Raw genomic sequence first — 18495 nt, forward strand, 5'->3', positions numbered from 1 at the left:
CCCCCCCCCCCCCGGTCAAGTATAAAGTTCAAGATTATTGATGAAAGTGTGCCAGTTTGGTAACCGGTCACTCTTCTGATCTACTTGTTCTTCGCCTAGCACGCCAAAACAAGGGCTATAGAGAGCCAGAACAACGCCTTTGGGCTGTCATCGTATCTTTGATTTACACTTGTGTTGGCTATATGATGTATGGCTGGGGTGCGCAGACTGGTGCCCCCTGGATCGTGATTGCCATTGGCCTATGCTTTCTAGTGTCACAACAGGCTGCAACTGCCACAATTGCAACCGCGTATACCATGGAATGTTTTGATAAAGTAAGTTCTCATAATACCTGATTGATTTTCTTGACACTATACTCAGATGCCTAGGTCTCTGGAGAAATTGTCGTTGTCCTTGCCTGCTTATCATCGGTAATCAATTTTGCAATCTCATTCACCACTCAAAACCTGATTGACGCAATGAATTATGGCGTGGCATTCACGATTTATGGCTGCCTTGTTGTCGGGTCACTTCTCATGGCCCCGCTACTGATGATATATAGCAAATCGTAGAGGAAGAAATAGGCCCCAGCATACTTCAAATTTTTAAGAGAGGCTGCTAGGGTTTGAGCTTATACGATGTTATTGGTATGGCCTGGGATCTTTAGCTGTAAAACTATGTAGTAGGCTCAAAAATTCACTGTTCGCTAAGCAACGGCGAAGTGGTTATATCAACCTTGATATTGTTGTTCACACGAATCTGTAACATCGACCTACTAACTTCGTATATAGTAACATGAATTAGTATATGTAACTCTTGCCTTTGAGAAGACGAAGCTTTTTTAGCTTCTGAACATTATTAACCCTAACCGTTAGTGATTACAACGTGGTATCGCCGATGTACCTTAGATAGATCTGCTCCTATTCCCGTTCGATATGCCTTGATTATCTCGCACGTGCTTGTGAGGGCATATTATTCTAAGCCCTTTGAAGAACACTGTAATTGCGCCAATACGTAATTCTCAACTACTTTTGTTGGGCCTACCATACCTAGGTATATATATATATTATCACAAGGGTTACAATCGTAAGACGAAACAGAGTGAAGTAAATCAAGTAGCTAATTGAAGACAGGAAATGGACATATGACACAATGATGACAAGCGGACAGTGGCCATAACAGAGCCCCAGGAGCCTTCATGTTATACAATTTCAGCCGTAACTAAAGGTGAAAACAATCATCCTCTTTTCCCCGCCATTATTCGTCGTTTCCGAATTAACAAGAAAACGGTGACACACGGCTTCTCACCTAGATCTCTACTCGATATCCTTCTAGACTAGTATAAAAGGAGATCTTAAAAATGCACACAGAAACTATGTTGTCAATCGCTTACAGATGCCTCATCCTGCAAGTAATAACCCATGGCAAACAATTGTCAGGTGACTCCCTACTACGCGTACCAACCCTCTCGTCCGTCATTGTGCTCGTCTCGTACTTTGCAGTGGACCTAACGATGAATGAACGAATGCGTTGGTGCGATGGGTAAAGATTGCGACATACAGACAAGAGTCTGGTGAGTCAAACGTCCTGGATTCAAGTATAGGTTTCACTCAGTCTACCAAGTGACTTCAGATATCTACACGGGACCTTTAGCCCGTCCTTCTATGTAACTATAGCTTCAGTCTCTGATTGACAATTAGGGCTACAGGAATAGACCATGCTGTTTTGGGCAAGGCCGCTGTCTGGTCGCTCGAATCCTAACGTCTCGTACCCAAATAGGTAAGAGCTACAGCGGGGACGCTAACCTAAAAGATCCCGCTTTTAATTCTTGTTGGGATCCAATAGCATCCATTCATCCATGGGTGCCTTGAGGCTTAATTTGTTTCCGGATACACAGAGTAAAGTGAACTAGCAGAGGAGCAGCTATAGGCATTCTACACTGACCGTTTTAGTATTCCAGCGTGTATAGCATAGCATAGACTATCCCAGTGAAGGACTCTCTCGCTTCATGACCTATGCGGATTTATACGGCTTTATATGAAAACATAATATACGTGAGCATTTGCTCGGTTTACAACATGTAATAGATAAAGTTCTTGGAGTATAATAGAACATTTCTTCTTTTCTATTTTCGATGAATTATTTTTGTATTCTAATTACTACATAGCACTCAGGAAATGTACCTGTTCCGTAATATCCGCTGTTAAAGATCTCCAGGAAGTCAGGACGCTCAGCTCTTGTACAGCAAGCAGTCTGAAGGAAATCAACGGAGACTAGATACAGGCAGAATAATATTATGAGCTACGGCATTCTTTGACGGTGATGAGAATCATAAGCGACAGAGCTCTCGAACTTCTCAAGACGTCGCGACGCTTCTCAGTAGTAAATGCCGAGATGTCATCCATGGCAAAATGCCAACAACTAGCTCCCTGGCCAGCTCTTGCATGATGCTCTGACATTAGTATGAGCCATGCTCTCCTATGGAGATTGACGGAGCCGCATCCCGACTCCGATTCCTCTCTTGCTCTCGAACCACACTGTAGTCTGTAGTTCTCACGATACCCACGGTCTCATGCATCATCAACACCTCTTCATCGGAGTCCTCTGGCCTGCTCGCACTGATGAACGTTTTGCCACGCGCATTGTCTCCCCTGATGTCCTTGATTTCTTTCCGCGAAAACCGGCGTCCCAAATTCATGGGGGTGGCACTACTGCCTGGTGTCCGGTTTGCACTGCGGGTCAACTCGACGTCCCCGTTGTTGTTGTCACTACGGTAGCCCGTCAACCCCCGCGGTATCCAGGTGCGCAACAGCGGCCACATGGCAGGCCCGCAAGCCGTGATTATGGCCAGATTACACTCGATGGAGCTAACGCAGAAGCCGAGGCTGTAGTTTGCATCGGGGTTGGTATCAACAAGATGTTGTTCGAGGAAGTAGAGGCGGACGATGCTGACGATTGTGACACTGCCATGGGCAAGGAGCGGTTGTTAGTTAGTCAAGCGAGGGCTGTTTGGTAGGACAAGCACTTACGCGAACCCCAACAGGAAGACAAAGTTCAGTGCAAGCTTTGTCTTCCTGTTGATTTTGAGGTTAACAAAGATGTAAATCGGGACTGCAAGAGTAAACAAGTCCGTCAAAATGGTGAGGCCGCCCGTCGTCAAGCCGAAGACATCTCGATTAATACATTTGGCAGTGGGCGTCAGCGCTAGATTCCAGTTGGAAGCAATCGGGCTGCATTGAAAGATGACCACAAAGAAAACAGCTATCATCTCAGAAATGTTGAAGGCGGACACGGCCCAAACTGCGTAGCGAACACCGGCCTTAGTGCTGGCCAGGCGCAGCAAGAATATAAGTACCGACTGCTTGACAATAGCTAGGATCGGATTGTACACAGCGCCAATGATGTAAATCCACATCAAACCTGGAGTTGGATCGTAGTTTTTAGGCACGTCCCAGTAGTGAATGGCGACATAGTCCAGCTTTATGACTAGAAGACTTCGGTTAGTGTCGTGCTGTCTAGGAATCCCAAGCACAGGCGATATGCATACCCTTGATGGACCCAACAGCAAGCGCGATAGATAGGGCCATGGCGACAACAATCCACGCATCGTCTAGAAGGGTGGTGTTAGTATGCGCCTACTGTGTTTGTCGTGGCCCTGATCGTTGTGTGAAAAGGTCAACATACCCCAGCCATGGTTGCCCGTCTTCAATCTATGGTAGAGTCTGAGGCTGACGCAGATGAGAGCAAGAACAGGGCCGATAATCTCGATGGCTATCCCCGCGTTCTGGAGCCTGCTAGTGGGTTGCGTTGTCATCTTGCACGTTGTATAGATCCGATCTACCTATATCCCGCCATCGATCGACATGATACAATGGAAATAAGCCAGAGACTGATCGTGCAGTTGTCGTCAGGAGTTGTGTTGGGCTGAGGAACGAAGAATTTTCTGGCAACAGGAGCCCACTGCAGACTAGCTGCAGTCAAAGCAACCAATGTCTTCGTATCTTGAATCTTCTATCTACCTGCGAGAAGTTAGAACGAAATGAAGATTCGATTGTGCGAGGGCTGGCCGTGCACTGCCTAGGCGCCGATAGAGTTAGCGCTAGGGGTTTGAGAATAGGGGCATGCTAACGATTCTGGGCATTTCTGGGCACTGAATTGTACTTAATACATTAGTGAAGATTACACGACTTGTGGTTACATGAGACAGGCTCGTTATAACAATGATCTTCCTGAACCATGCAAATCCTACCACTATGTATATATAATGTATATATACAGAATTCTACACCTTGAGATTCGTCACGCCCGAATCCTCGCGCCAATATTGATCAAGATTCGCCGAACTACGCCACTAGAAGCCACTACTCCATAGTCTATACCCTATAAGATGAAATTCGGAGCCAACACTAGATTAACTTGCTGCGTGAAATTTCTCCGTAGCAGCTTGATTTCGGTGAATTAAGTTATATTCAACAGAAAAAAAGTTACAAGTTTTAGCCGTCAAAATGTTATCTTATATACGGTACTTAGGTATGCTTATTAGTCGATATTACTCAGTCCATAACCAGGATTTTTTTACTCACGTGCTGCTTAGCGAACTCACTAACCCTTATATACTAGTAGATTACAGGTAAAATGTGGGTCAATTTACTTTCCCATATAGTTCGACACGAACCAACTTGCTGCGTGAAATTTCTCCGTAGCAGCTTGATTTCGGCGAATTAAGTTGTATTTAATAGAAAAGAGTTGCAAGTTTTGGCCGTCGAAATATTGTCTTATGTATGGTACTTGGGTATGCTTGTTAGTCGATATTGCTCAGTCCACAACCAGGATTTTTTTACTCACGTGCTGCTTAGCGAACTCACTGACCCCTGCATACTAGTAGATTGCAGGTAAAATGTGGGTCAATTTACTTTCCCATGTAGTTCGACGCGAACTACTCCGTAAATCGCACGGTTTTTAACTTTTTTTTCTTGTGATGAAATAAAAGAAAGCCGCCTACGGAGTAAGTCCCGGTAAATACTCGGTACCTCGATCTCCCTGCATGACGCATGTACTTCCGGGACATGCCATGCAGTTCACTAGCGCCGCGTGGTGGTTTTGGGTTTTAACTAGTTACGTTTAGTTCGAAAACACCATGTGGCACAGTTCATTTGAGTCTTTTGTCAAAGACGAAGCATGAGGTTTGTTGACCTTATGCTGCCCGATTCTGCGCAACCAACCGTTTGAATGGAGAGGAGCTCATGACAAGATACGCAAGGGGAAACAGGCATTTAGTGAGGGTTTATTGTGTGTTAGTGTATGATAGATCTGTAGAATATATGCCTCATACCGATTGGTCCCACAAGACGAATACTGCGCGCTATACTCCGTACGGAGTACTCCGTAGTCCACAATTTCCCCCCTGGATATTAACAAAATACTAAGGACCGGGTTTACTAGGGAGACCCTATGAAAATATAAAAAGCCGATACACGACACGAAGATGGCACAATGATCTCTCATACTTTGCTTTGTTGTTGAGTATTTTGCGTTTCCTTTCCTCTCCGTTCCAAACCACACACCATCGCCTCTGAATTGCTTCGGGCATTTCAGCACGATGGTGACCAGCGTCGCTGTCAAGGCCCTTCTGCTAGCGGCCGCGTCTCTGCCATTCACTGATCTGGCTCAGGCCCAAACGATCCGGGATGGCAACCAGACCGTCGGTAGGAGCTCATGACTATTTGATGTAGTATCTGGGGGATTACAGAGAACAGCTGCTAAACTTTTGATCACACAGCTGCCAATGCAACGACAGTCGCGCCTGGTGCAGCTGACGTGTCTCCCGACTCGGCCGATTCAGGCGTCAGCTACTTCTCGTTCGAGTCAACCCAGTTGACGCCTGAGGTCATTGCGAACCTAACCGCGTTGAATCTGACCGGCATTGAGTACTTCACTTTCGGCAATGCGTCGTCCCCCATGGCGAAGCGGGACTCAGCTGGTTGCAAGGTTCTCCCAGGTGATGCCGCATGGCCGTCGGAAATCGACTGGTTCCTCCTCGATCTGCTTCTCGGCGGTGCCCTAATCAAGGGCGTCCCTGTTGCCGCGCCGTGTTACTCCAATTGGCATCAGTACAATGCGGACGAGTGCACAACTATCACCTCAGATTGGAACTCTTCAGACTTCCAGTATGTCCCTCTTGCATCCTACCCTATCATATGGCTTCGCGCCCCATCGCTAACTGTGCAAAACCAAGTGCATCTCAACCCACCGGCATTGACTGGCCTCTCTTCGAGGGCGTGACATGCCTCCCCCCAACTCTCGCGCCCACCAATGCTACGTGCACGCTCGGCGGCATGCCGTCGTACATCGTCAATGTGACCAATGTGGCTCAGATCCAGCTGGCCTTCAACTTCGCTCGCAGCCTGAACCTGCGTCTGAGCGTCAAAAACCAGGGCCACGACTTCAATGCAAAGAATGTTGGCGCAGGCTCCCTCTCGGTGTGGACTAAACATCTGAACGAGATCCAGTACCTCGGTCCCGAGTTCACCATCGGCTCATACAAGGGTCCGGCTCTTAAGATCGGGTCTGGAGTTGACACGTTGCAGGCCTACGAGTATGCCGACGCCCTTGGCCTTGAAGTCGTTGGTGGCATTTCAACTGTGGGTGCACCATAGTTCTCGTTTTGCATGATGCAGTACTGACAAAATTCTCTCCAGACTGTCGGCCTCGGTGGTGGCTATATCGCTGGCGGTGGTCACTCACCTCTGATCTCGATGTACGGCATGGCCGCTGACCAGGTTCTTTCTATGGAAGTCGTGCTTCCCGACGGTCGCTTCGTCTCAGTCTCTGAGACGAGCTATCCAGACCTGTTCTGGGCGCTCCGTGGCGGCGGTGGCAGCACCTTCGGTGTGGTGACCTCGCTCGTCATCCGCGCGTATCCCAAGCTACCTGTCACCACCCTGACATTCTCATTCGGCACCAGCGAAAATGTCACGAACAACACCTTCTGGGAGGGCATGGACGCTGTTTGGGCTACGTTCCCTGCATACGCCGACGCCGGCCACTACCGCTACTGGACCATCTTGTGCGCCTCGGAGTCAAGCTGTAGCTTTACCATGTCACCACACTGGGCCAACAACTGCACCTCTGCGCAGCTGCAAGAGTTCGTCGATCCTCTGTTCGCAAACCTGACAGCGCTTGGCATGGCGCCTGAGGACGTCGTATACACCGAGTTCGACGGTGTTTTGAACGCCTTCACCTCCACCTTCCCGGCGTCGAGTGAGGCCGTGGGCACTTGGAGCTATCATACAGGCTCGCGCCTGTTCCCGCGTGGCAACTGGGAAAATGCCACCGCTCTCGCTGCTCAATCGGCCGCGATCCGCAATGCCGCCATCGAGGCCGGCATGATGATGGGATACAACATCAAAGCTGCCGTTAATCCCACTGTCAACCAGACCAACGCTGTGAATCCGGCCTGGCGCGACACACTTATGCATGGTATGCTGGGCGCAGTCTGGACCCAGACTGCAACGCCTGAAGACATTGCCGCTGCTAACCAGGTCTTGACGGAGCGGTTGCAGACGTGGAGGGATGTGAGCCCTGGCTCTGGCGCGTACATGAATGAGGCGGACATCAACGAGCCGGACTTTCAGCAATCGTTCTATGGCAGCAACTACCCGCAACTGTATGCTATGAAGCAGCAGTATGATCCGTGGGGAGTGCTGTACGCCATCACTGCGGTTGGGTCGGAGGATTGGTATGTCACGGACCAGATTCCGTACTACCCGACCCAAAATGGAAGGCTTTGTAGAGTTGAGAACTAATCGAGTCGACGTACGGTTCTACTATTATCGATATGATACAATTGCTTTGTAAACTACGTGTAATTATATATGTATATATAGCTTGATTCTGCACCTAACTTCACATACCATACCGTCAATGGGTACCCCATTTAATTTTATATGATAATTTTTACTTGAACTTTCTACTTGTTATTCACGATAATGCCCATTACTGTAGGTAGATATTAACCATCAATGCAGTTGACAATATACGTCTATATTTATAGACCTTGCACTTTTACCTAGGTAGCTCTACTTAACATGTAGCTAGGTGCGATTTATCATTCCTGAGATTGATAGATACAGATATAGCAAACGTTGATATACCTCTGTCGCTGTATATATATGTAAGATACTCTACCTACCTAGATAGTTGGTATAGTAAGGCTCGTTAGACAACCCTTATATCATCTTATCGGTCCGTACTCAAGCGCCCTTTGAATTCGTACAAGTGTTGGTGACGAGGGCATTGACTTTCTGCACGGAAATTACGCTAATTGGCATTTGCAATACCAGGTATCAATGATAGCTACTCCCCAGGCACACTCGAATATGATGCTGAGAATGATAAAAATAATATGAAATAGTCGGTATTTTCATCTGATACACAAAAATAACTAATCTTTGCCCATTTCGGGGTCTCAATGATCCCAAAGTACAGCCACCCGTTCTACGGGATATTTTTGTTTGGCCTAAACTGAAAGCATTTTTGCAAACTCATCCAAATATATTCGTCATCCGCATGTCTACAGTCTGAAGTTGCAGAGAATGCATTCGAATGACGGCGGGACTCTACGCGTACAAAAAGCAAATTACACCTTGCAATTTACGCATTACGAGTCCTACGAGCGAAAAGTCGTTTCGCTCTCTTGGCATGAGGGCACAAGGTAAAGAAGGGGTTAGCCAGAGATTATGTATGTATGGAAAAGAAAGAAAAGAACAGCTCAGCGCGGGAGTCGAAACCAAAATCAGTGGAGCCTTATAAGTCACTTTAAAGGGATCCCCACTCGGGATGGCAGTAACTGTAACGAATCCTCAAATTGCCTTTTACCATTTGAAGCAGTGCGGTTCTGCAATGAGTCCCACTCAATCTTTGGAACCCTCTTTTTTTTAAAACGTACTACTACTTATTAGTAACGTACTAAGTAGCCCTTTTTTATGTTCTGGAGCATGAGGACACAGAAGAGAGGAGCCAGAAGCTAACTACGGTGCGCCAACGACCCAATTGCGATTTACATTTTCCCACACCTGATTGGTCGGACTAGTTCAGGCCGTTGTCAACTCAGTAGACTTTATCAGCGTGAGCTATGGCCGTTTGAACAATGATGATGGTTTCAAACATATGAGAATCCATAGTTTCATGGTATTAATTCAATTGGCAAGTTACTATGGTATAAAATAACAAGGCCTCCTATTATTGACAGATGCCGTGAACGTGATTAGAAAATAAAGTAAATAAGAGTCATGGAAAGTTGAATTGCTATTCCAATAGCTTATGTCAAAGTCGCCTTACTCTCTCGAATCGCAAACGGGAACAGTATCTAAGTTATTCGGACCAGCACGCTGCAAAACAGATGCGATGCCAATCGATAGAGATAGCAAGTTACTCGGAACAAGGTATCCACCCCTATATTAATCCATGAAGGCGTCCTCGTCGGTTTTTGGTTCTCTAATTGTCTATTCCGAATAGAGCCATATGTTACATTTGTCTCTATGTTACAGGCATGAGCTCTTGGTCTTTCTGTCCAGAGTCTGTCATAGCAATTACGTGGTGGTATTGCAATATTGCTTATAATGCCGTCAAACTGAAGTAAACATGCCTGTATTAAAATTTATATCTATAGTCTAAGTAATTTCAGATATTAAGAGAAAACACCATGCAAAAAATTCATCTCCTATGCCTATCTCCCAAAGTACCTTAGGTAGGGCAAGCCTTCGCGTTCTTCGACGTCTTGGTAACGGTCTGGGTCTCAGTGACGGTCTGCTTCACAGTTGCCGTGTGTGTCTTGGTTGCCTGATCCGTAATAGTCACGGATGGCTTGGGACTGACGGTGGTAGTCTTGAGAATAGTCGTTATAGGGGTGGGCAACGTAATAGTCTCCTTGACTTTGCTGATGGCTTCCTTGGTCTTGGTAACCGTGATTCGAGGCGCAGTGATGGTTGACTTGATTGTTGTTGTCTTCAGACTGGTCACTGTGGCAGTCGCACCAGGCGCAGTCACGGTCGAGGTCTTGGTAACCGTAGAAATGATCGTATCTGTGATGGTGCTGGCTTTCAGTGTAGTGGTCATTGCGATCGTCCTAGTACTACTCTCGGCCAGGTAGACTGTCACAGCCTTGACGGTCTCCGTGGCCAACTTGGTCGTAGCTGAGACACTGGTGATTGTGCTGGTTGAAGCTTTGACGGTGGACGTATGACCGATCGTTTGAGTTGTTGTGACTGTGACATACGCAGTGGGTACGGCTGGTTCAAGCGTCTCAGTATTGTTACAAGTCGTCAAAGTCGTGTACTCGGTGATAGTGACCTCGTCGGCTGTGTTAGCCCGGGGCTGGAACAAATCGCGCTTGCCATTAGCCGCAGGAATGCAGCTGAGCGTGGTTGTAACAAACTTATGCTTAGTCTTAGTAGAAGTCAGATCCACGGTGGTGGTGGTGGCCTTGATGCTCTTTGTCGTAGTGCCGCCGCTGCCCTCGGTGATGGTTGTATACGAAGTGACTTTGACGGCGCGAGGAGTCGAAGTCTTTGGGGCTGGTGGTTGTAATGGCCTTCGTCACAGTGACTGTCTCAGCCTTAGCGGATGATGTGATAATGCTGGTGACTGTGGCTGTTGCCTTGACTGTGGTAGTAGTATCGGCCTTGGTCACGGTAACGATAGCCGTTGTGGTATCGATGACCGAAGTGGTCTTCGTTCTAGCGGGGGCTGTGATAGTCTGGATATCTGAGCTTGTTATCACTGTCGATTTGATGCTTGTTACTGTCGGTTCCACGATGGTCGTGGTACTCAAAATCGTAGTTCTGTCTACAGTGGTCTTAAACGACTCAGGCAGAGTCACGGTAGCACTTGTGTCATCCGTCACCGTCATCATGACTGTCGAGGTAATATCAGCGGGTGTAAGGGTCGTGAAAGCGGTGTCTGTATCGGGAACAGTGATAAGAGTAGTGAGTGTTGCAGTGGGAGTGGCCGTGATCACAGCAGATGTGCTCGGGGCGAGACTCATACTGGAAGTACTCGGGACCGTGAAGTTTCCCGGGACAAATGGAGTCCCATCAACGTGGTCAAACTGGATCCAGGAAGTCGAAGCAAAGAAATTGGTGAGCTCAAACTGAGCTACTGTGCTGTCATTCAACACCGTTGCAAACGAGGCTCGATTGGCGGTCGATGCACTTTGATACACGCCAAACAGCACATTTTCAGTCTGCGGGCTACTCTTAGACCATTGCTCCCAACCAGCAGCTTCGACGCAGGAGTCAAGGTACGATTCCACATACGCCACTCGTGCGTGGCTATTCCACGGGCGACCCAACGAAATTTCGGACATGCTACCGGCTCCTGGTGCAGGGGTTATAGCGCACTTGTCAAATACAAAGCCGCCAGCGGCGGTGTTGCTGGCACGCTTATCGGCGGTCAAGTTGATGCCATCCTCATTGGGTGAGATGGTCGAGCTAAGGAAGTAACCAGACCCAGAGCCCCAAATCATATCGATGTTACCTTCAATATAGCTATTGCTGGCGAAGAGGTATCCATTGATCAATAGCGCATCCTGATTGCCTCTCACCTGGGAGCCATAGAGCGAGGCATACTTGCTGGACCTGACAGCGAATCCGAGTGATGCGTAGTCTTTGGTAGTGCCGAAGTCGTTCACAAAGTTGACGTTGATGGCCTGGAGGTAGTTGCCAGTGGCGTACACAGTCGCGCTGTCCGAGTTGGACTCATCGGCTTGCGTGTTCACACCATGGTTAGTATTGGATCGTCACCTGATTGCTGGAGTAGTGAAAAGTGTTCTCTGAGTATCCGATGAAGATTGTGGTGCCAGAACGATTGACCACTAGTTGCTCCTCATAAGTACCGGGGTAGATGAAAACGGTGGGTGTCACTTTGCTGGAAGTTGGCAAAGCGTCGAGTGCACTTTGAATGGTATCAAAGGTCGTCACGTTCGCAATAGCCGTCTTGGACACGATGTAAGCACCTGACGGAGAAGTAGTTCCATCATAGACAGTGGTTGAATTTGATACAGACGTTACGTTGGCTGTAGAGGCGGCCTTGGGGGTCACGATTGAATCCCGTCATATCAATCCATTCAGTGGATCCCATAACTTCTTCCAGTGTATACGTGTCCGAGGTTAACAAGGTACAGTTACCAAAAGCCTCAGGCGACGCGGCATTATTCTCCCAGTTTCCAGGTCCAGAGTTATTGAACTCAGCAAAAGTGATATAATCGGTACGAGGATCAGACGAACTCCAGATCTTCCATCCTGATGGGTTGATGATATCAGTGAGGTAGGAATTTTTCACAACCACAAAAGCATATTCCGAGTAAGGTCGTCCCAGGTAGACGAGTTCAGTCAGGTCGACTGTAGCATCGCTGGCAGCCTCAAACAGACATTGGTCAAAGATGTATCCACCAATGGCACTTGACGAAGAACGACTCTGAGCAGTAATCGCAGACTTCTGCCGTTTGGCACTAATGGTGCATCCCTTGAAGTAGGCTTTGGAGTAGCCCCAGATGAAGTCAATGGCACCCTCGATGTAGGATGATTCGTAGTACTGGTAGCCAGTCGTGCTGCCCGTCAGAAGAGTGTCTTGCCAACCGACAAAGCTACAACCATAGAAACCAATCTCGGAGCCATAGATAGAAGCAGCAAGTGCCACGTCGGATGACTGAGAGCCGTCCAGATTGGCGGTGTTAATCAAATTGATGTTGTACATGGCGATTTGGTTGCTAGTTGTCGAGAATGTAGCTGTCTCTGCGTCTGAATGACCGACTGGCAAGGGATTGACGGACAAGCCGTGGGAGAAGGTGATGGTGACTTGATTGTTCTGGTAGGTAGCACCGAGGCTGCCTGTCTGATAACCAATGATTATACCGGTCCGCCGCGGTTTACCGATGGCACTTGCTCGTTGTACGAGCCGGAGTACATGAAGATGATCTGTGTGGAGTAGTCATCCGGCAGGGAGGCCAGGGCGTCAGTCAAATTGCCGTATGATCCTTTGACAACACCCCCAGGCGAAACGAGCACTGCACCTGATGGAGGCACGGTTCCATTTGTTGGGTGCGCCCAGGTGGAGGTGGTAGTCGCGCTTGATGATCCGGTCAAGTTGTATGAAGGTACCTGGTTATAAGCCGTCATGTCTAGCCAGGATGTATCACCAATCCATGACGATAGCGTGTACGATGCAGCCTCTGTGGCAGTCAGGTTGGTAGCGAAAGAGACACGGTTTAAGCTCCAGGCACCAGGACCCGAGTTGTTGTATTCGACGAACATAACATGTTCAGTGTTGGGCGAACTGGTGGACCACTGTTGCCAGCCAGCACCATTGATGTGTTTATCCAGATATGAGTTCATATGTACTGCAATACTGTATTCTGAATATGGTCGGCCCAGATACGATTCACCGTAACTAGGGCCATAGCTGCTGGTGTATGTGACATAACAAGTATCAAAGACATAACCGCCAGATGCGGTAGAGGAAGGACGGCTCTGAGCGGAAATGCATGATCCAGGAGTATTGGTAGCAATGTAACACTGATGGAAGTATGCGGTCGAGTATCCCCAGATGAAATCAATGGAACCTTCAATGTAGCAGTTGGAGAAGACTTGCGTACCCATGTTTGCCAGCAAGGTATCTTGAAAGCCAACGAAGGAACAGCCGTATGCTGCGATGTTCGTGCTATAGAAGTCGGCAGCGAGAGCGGCAGTGTTTTTGGTCTGAGGATAGGTATTGTGAAAGTTGATGTTGTACAGAGCTAAGCTAGTGCCGTCGGTCTTCTTCGCATTAATGATGGGAGTACTCTCGTCTTTGCCAGCACTGGTGAGCTCACCGCTGGAATATATGGTAGTGACTAGATTCTGGGTATAATCATTTGTGAAAGAAGTCTCACCGCGCAAAGTGACCTTTCCAGAGCGGGTGATGGAAATCTGCTCAGTGTAGGTACCAGCGAGGTTGTAGATGGTATAATCCTGCCCGTCATTTGGCAAAGCAGCAATGGCAGCGGTGACATTGCGGTACTGTCCAGTAGTAGCATTTTGCGAAACCACAAAGGTTGAGATGCTCGTAGCTGCCGCACTTGTGGATGAAGTCGCCGTCGCGATAACTGAACTACTGGGAGATGAGGTTGAGGAGCCGTACCTCTATGTGATTTAAATAGCACTATATCGTACCTCGACATGGCCAGTGACAACTAGGGTGGATCTTAGCCTAACCAAAGTTCCCGACAATATGTTCTATATACCTCTTATATATTAGAAGCCTATTAACTTTGCCCACTAATAGCTATCCTGGCTATACTCAACGGTCAGACAACCAAAGTTTCTGGCAGAGATGCCATATTCTTGTGTAGCCTAGCTACTTGCGATAAATTGAAATGAATAAATGATACCAAATCGATGTATGAGCTCTTTATTTTCCGATCTTGCCACTCGCCATTTATACTTCACCTTTCAGCTGGTATCCCGCTCCATAAAGGTCGTTAAATACACTTTTCTGCCCTTGCGGTGCGCTGGTCTGATTTTCAGGAACAATGCGTTTGTTGTCATTGGAAAGCTTTTGGATGGTTTCATCAGACATTTGTCCTAGCCACTGGACTGAGTTGGAACCAGTTATGATATGCCTTGCCGATATAAGCTCACCTATTGTTGATACGACCAATTGATGAGCGTTGTCGGCAGATGTCACATCCTCATAGACATTCGTACGAACTGTTGCCGTAAAGTCGGATGCATCTGTACATATTTCGAGGCATTGTGTGATACTATCTCTCTCCTCTTTCATAGCTTGGAGAAGACTCAAGTCTTGTTGATCATTGCTCTCTCTAGAGAGTTTTCCAAGACGATCCTCAAGTTCTTTTAGCCGAACTTGAAGGTCGTTGGCATTGGAAGACAACTTGTTTTTAAACCCCATTAGCAAATCATTCGTCGCTTTTTCTGCTCTAAAGGTCGAGAATTGGTGTGGAACGGATTCACTAGGTGATTGATAGATCATCCGACGAGTCTGATATGTCTCTATCAATTGAGAAACCTGTGTGCAGATTGCCAGACACTGTTGTATACTCCTTTTTTCTTCTATAATCTCTTCAACTTCGGGAGGGCCTAGGCTTGGCATTGAAGCGGTATTCTGTATGAGCGATTGCATCCTTTCATCAATTAGCTGCAGATGATCCTGCAGATCAGATGTGGCTTCATCGATCATCCTCTTATAATCATCAAGAACGTTTGCTGTAACTGCAGCTTGGCGACTAAATCAAATCAGTCACCTCGCTAGGAAGAATTTATCTCTGTTTGACTGACTTACAAAGTAGCACCGCCAATGGCAATGTTGATGGTCGATTTATAACCAGCCAGAGTAGTCTTCAAGTCTCCAATACCACCTCCTCTATACTGCAGTTTCGCCCAGTCACGAAAGCTTGTCCTCTGGCCATCTGAATGTCCCGCGCTTTTGCTGATAACATCTTCGAATTCTGCACATGTTTTACCACATCGCAGCAAAGGAAGCTTCAAAGACGTCAGTTGAGCATCATATTCGATAGCCATCTGTGACAACGTCGCCAGAACACCGTTCAAGGATTCGACCTCCTCTCGAAGTTCACGGACCGCTCTTTTTGAGGATTTGAAACTTTCAATGACTTGATAAAGGGACTTGCTTGCCTGAAATGCAAAGCCAACTAATCCCACGAGACTAGCAGTAACCGAAAGAGGATCAGCCATGATAATCCAAATTTCAGTAGAGCAATTATCGATACTTGAAAGTTTCCGTGATATAAGTGTTTTGGCACAACGCAACGAATATATGAAGTAAATCTCATGCTATGAGAGATGGGCTATATACTACCTAGTCTGAGATGGAGGGGAATCTCCCCCACCTTAGTCTTTAGTGCCACCACCAAGGGAGATTAAACCGTGCATAGTAATGAGGCGCTTAGTAAAACAGCGCTACCTAACGTAATCTAAGCGAACCGCCACTTTTTCTCCGAGGTGGTAGATTACGTTAGAGCGTACATAACGGGTCGGCAATGTACCTGGTCAGTTAGCAAAGGGAATGTAACAACGGATTCGGAACGCTGTATTAGCTAGTATTGAGAATACTATATAATCTGCATATCTAACTAAAGAGAATATTCAGGGGTTATTTGAGGCCATATTTATAATCAGAATAGAGGTTAACTAAGACATGTATCTAATGCCTATTCTAGCCAATTAGATGCATCTCTGTAAAATATAATGTTAATTATAGATTACATGCTATATTTGGAATAATAGTCATAATCTGCTGTTACACCCCTCCAGCATATAATCTAAAATAGGAAAGAATGAAGTAAAAGAAAAAAGCAATATCTAATAGTTTATATAAAAATATAGTGTTAAGAAGTAATAAAAAGAGTGATAAATTTAAAAATCAAACCAAGAACTAATAAAAAAAGAAGAAAAGATATAAAAAGTTATACTAATTAGTTATTTTATTAAGTAGACTATTTTTTTAGACTTAGTAGAGATTCCTTATATTAGATATTTTATTAATACTAATAAAGTTTCTAATTAAGCTGAAATTTAATATAATAATTTATATTAATTAATTCTAAATACTTAATAAAGGCTTTATGCTTTTTAATTAAGAGAGATTTAGTAAGGCTATTAGTAGTTATACTATTAATATTAACCTAGTATATATTAATTTATTAATTTTATATCTTTTCATATAGCTAGTAGTTATAAATATTAATATAGTGAAGATATATTTAAATTACTTTATTTTTAATTATTAAGTATACTATTTAATAGTTATTATATTTAATAATAAGAGGATCCTATTTAGTATTAAATTTAATAGTTTTAAAGAATTATTTTTATTAAAGGAGCTATTTTCCTATATTAAATAAGATAAGAAGCTTAGTTTTAGTAGTAAATATAATAATAATTCTCTATTTCTTTAAAATCTAATTAATTAAATCTTTAAATAGCTTAAAAAGAAAGGCCTTAATACTATATTAATCTAGATAGTTAGTAAATGCTATATTACTTACTATATAAACTAGATTAGTTCTAAATAGTCTTATAAAGTATATTATATAAAATCTTATATAGTAAAAATATAAAAGTATATAATTAATAGCTTTTATATAAGCTAATACTAGATTTTATATAAATATACTTAAATAGGAAGTTATATAGGCAATATTAAGTCTTATTATAATTACTATATATAATATAAATCTTATTTTTCCTTAATAAAGTATAATCTAAGAAGATATTACTTTATCTTTATAAGATATTAATTTAATAATAATCATTAGTATTATAAGTAGTTTATTAATAAATAGATTATAATATTTTATAATCTTCTTAATATAGGAATCTTAGCATAAATAAATAATCTTTATATCTTTATTCTAAATAATTCTTATACTTAAGAATTATTTAATATCTTTAAGTGTCTTGATTTTATATTTACTTATAATTTTTTCCTAAAATAAAATATAATAGTGTTTATTTCCTAGTTTATAGAATGTTATAATATTATTAATAAAGAAGAAGATAATAAGATATTTATTTAAGTAGAGATATACCTTATTTAAGTATTATTTTATATTAAATTTCTAAAATATTTTTGCTAGTTCTTTCTATTATAGTTAAAAAGATTACTTAAAACTATAAAGTGCCTTTAATAGTTTTAATATATATCTATTCTTTCTCTTAATATCTTTAGAAAAGTATATAAAAAAGTATTTCTTATTAATTAAAATATTTAGAAAAATATTAACTATATTATACTAGTCTATCTTATATCTAAAAATAATTATAAGATATAATAAACAATAGATTATTTTTATATTTATTATAATAATATAGATATTATCTTAGCTAAGCTATATATTACCTCTAATGTAAAAATATGTCTTATAATATATTAAATAACTATTATTATCTAGTTTATAAATAAATACTTAGTATAAAGATAAAATCTTAATATATTTAAGATTTAGATTAATATCTAATTCCTTTATCTCTTTAAATGTTTTTTTTTTAATAAGATATAATATTCCTTCCTTATAGCCTTTATAAATCCTTTATAGTAGATTTAAGATAGTTTAAAAAGATTTTTTTAGTAATTTAAAACCTTAAGAAGCTTATCTTGATATAAATATAAAAAATTATTCTTTAATTCTTTCTAAATATTTAACATAGTATTAAAAGCAGTAAAATAAAACTTTATATTTAATTTAATTTTTAATCTATAACTTCTCTTATCTTTTATAATATTAAAAGTGTTAAGTATAGTAGAAAAATTATTATATTTAAGTACATACTTATAATTATTATATAATTAAGCTTCAGTTTAAAGTTATATATTAGTTTTAATATTATAGTTATATAATATATTAGTAGTCTTTTCTGTAGAAAATAGAGATTTTAAAATAAATAAATAAATATTCTTTTAATCACATATAAATATTTAAGATTCCTTATTTTAAGTAGA

At 43.4% G+C, this 18495-nt stretch overlaps 4 protein-coding genes across 4 annotated transcripts in view, besides 4 other annotated features; 2 read left to right on the forward strand and 2 right to left on the reverse strand.

The window, feature by feature from the left end:
• Nucleotides 1–551, forward strand: part of UA08_09265 (hypothetical protein) — a gene marked incomplete at both ends in the record, with an annotated part of 2072 nt that extends 1521 nt beyond the window's left edge. The window contains 2 exons of the mRNA XM_020265262.1: nt 56–314; nt 369–551. Coding sequence (XP_020115569.1) covers nt 56–314; nt 369–551 — 442 coding nt within the window. The remainder of the gene's footprint in view (nt 1–55; nt 315–368) is intronic.
• A 1886-nt stretch (nt 552–2437) lies between these two features.
• On the reverse strand, nt 2438–3793 carry UA08_09266 (hypothetical protein; the record flags this gene model as incomplete). The annotated part of the gene is made up of 4 exons (XM_020265263.1): nt 2438–2942; nt 3009–3465; nt 3527–3589; nt 3664–3793. 4 exons carry the CDS (start codon nt 3791–3793, stop codon nt 2438–2440), a joined length of 1155 nt encoding a protein of 384 aa, XP_020115534.1.
• A 1785-nt stretch (nt 3794–5578) lies between these two features.
• UA08_09267 (hypothetical protein) lies at nt 5579–7784 on the forward strand (the record flags this gene model as incomplete). The annotated part of the gene is made up of 4 exons (XM_020265264.1): nt 5579–5684; nt 5759–6146; nt 6215–6620; nt 6678–7784. 4 exons carry the CDS (start codon nt 5579–5581, stop codon nt 7782–7784), a joined length of 2007 nt encoding a protein of 668 aa, XP_020115535.1.
• Nucleotides 7785–9723: 1939 nt separating this feature from the next.
• On the reverse strand, nt 9724–15728 carry UA08_09268 (hypothetical protein; the record flags this gene model as incomplete). The annotated part of the gene is made up of 7 exons (XM_020265193.1): nt 9724–10545; nt 10586–11742; nt 11873–11992; nt 12048–12870; nt 12909–14033; nt 14458–15259; nt 15316–15728. The coding sequence occupies 7 exons, from the start codon at nt 15726–15728 to the stop codon at nt 9724–9726; spliced, it is 5262 nt and encodes a 1753-aa protein (XP_020115536.1).
• Nucleotides 14153–14218: a repeat region (Identified by RepeatMasker using a combination of RepBase library and repeat library created with RepeatScout).
• Nucleotides 14248–14343: a repeat region (Identified by RepeatMasker using a combination of RepBase library and repeat library created with RepeatScout).
• A 334-nt stretch (nt 15729–16062) lies between the features above and the next one.
• Nucleotides 16063–16934: a repeat region (Identified by RepeatMasker using a combination of RepBase library and repeat library created with RepeatScout).
• Nucleotides 16929–18495: part of a repeat region (Identified by RepeatMasker using a combination of RepBase library and repeat library created with RepeatScout) that runs on past the window's edge.

Source organism: Talaromyces atroroseus (genome assembly GCF_001907595.1).
Source record: "Talaromyces atroroseus strain IBT 11181 chromosome Unknown scaffold_20, whole genome shotgun sequence".
Lineage (NCBI taxonomy): Eukaryota > Fungi > Ascomycota > Eurotiomycetes > Eurotiales > Trichocomaceae > Talaromyces > Talaromyces atroroseus.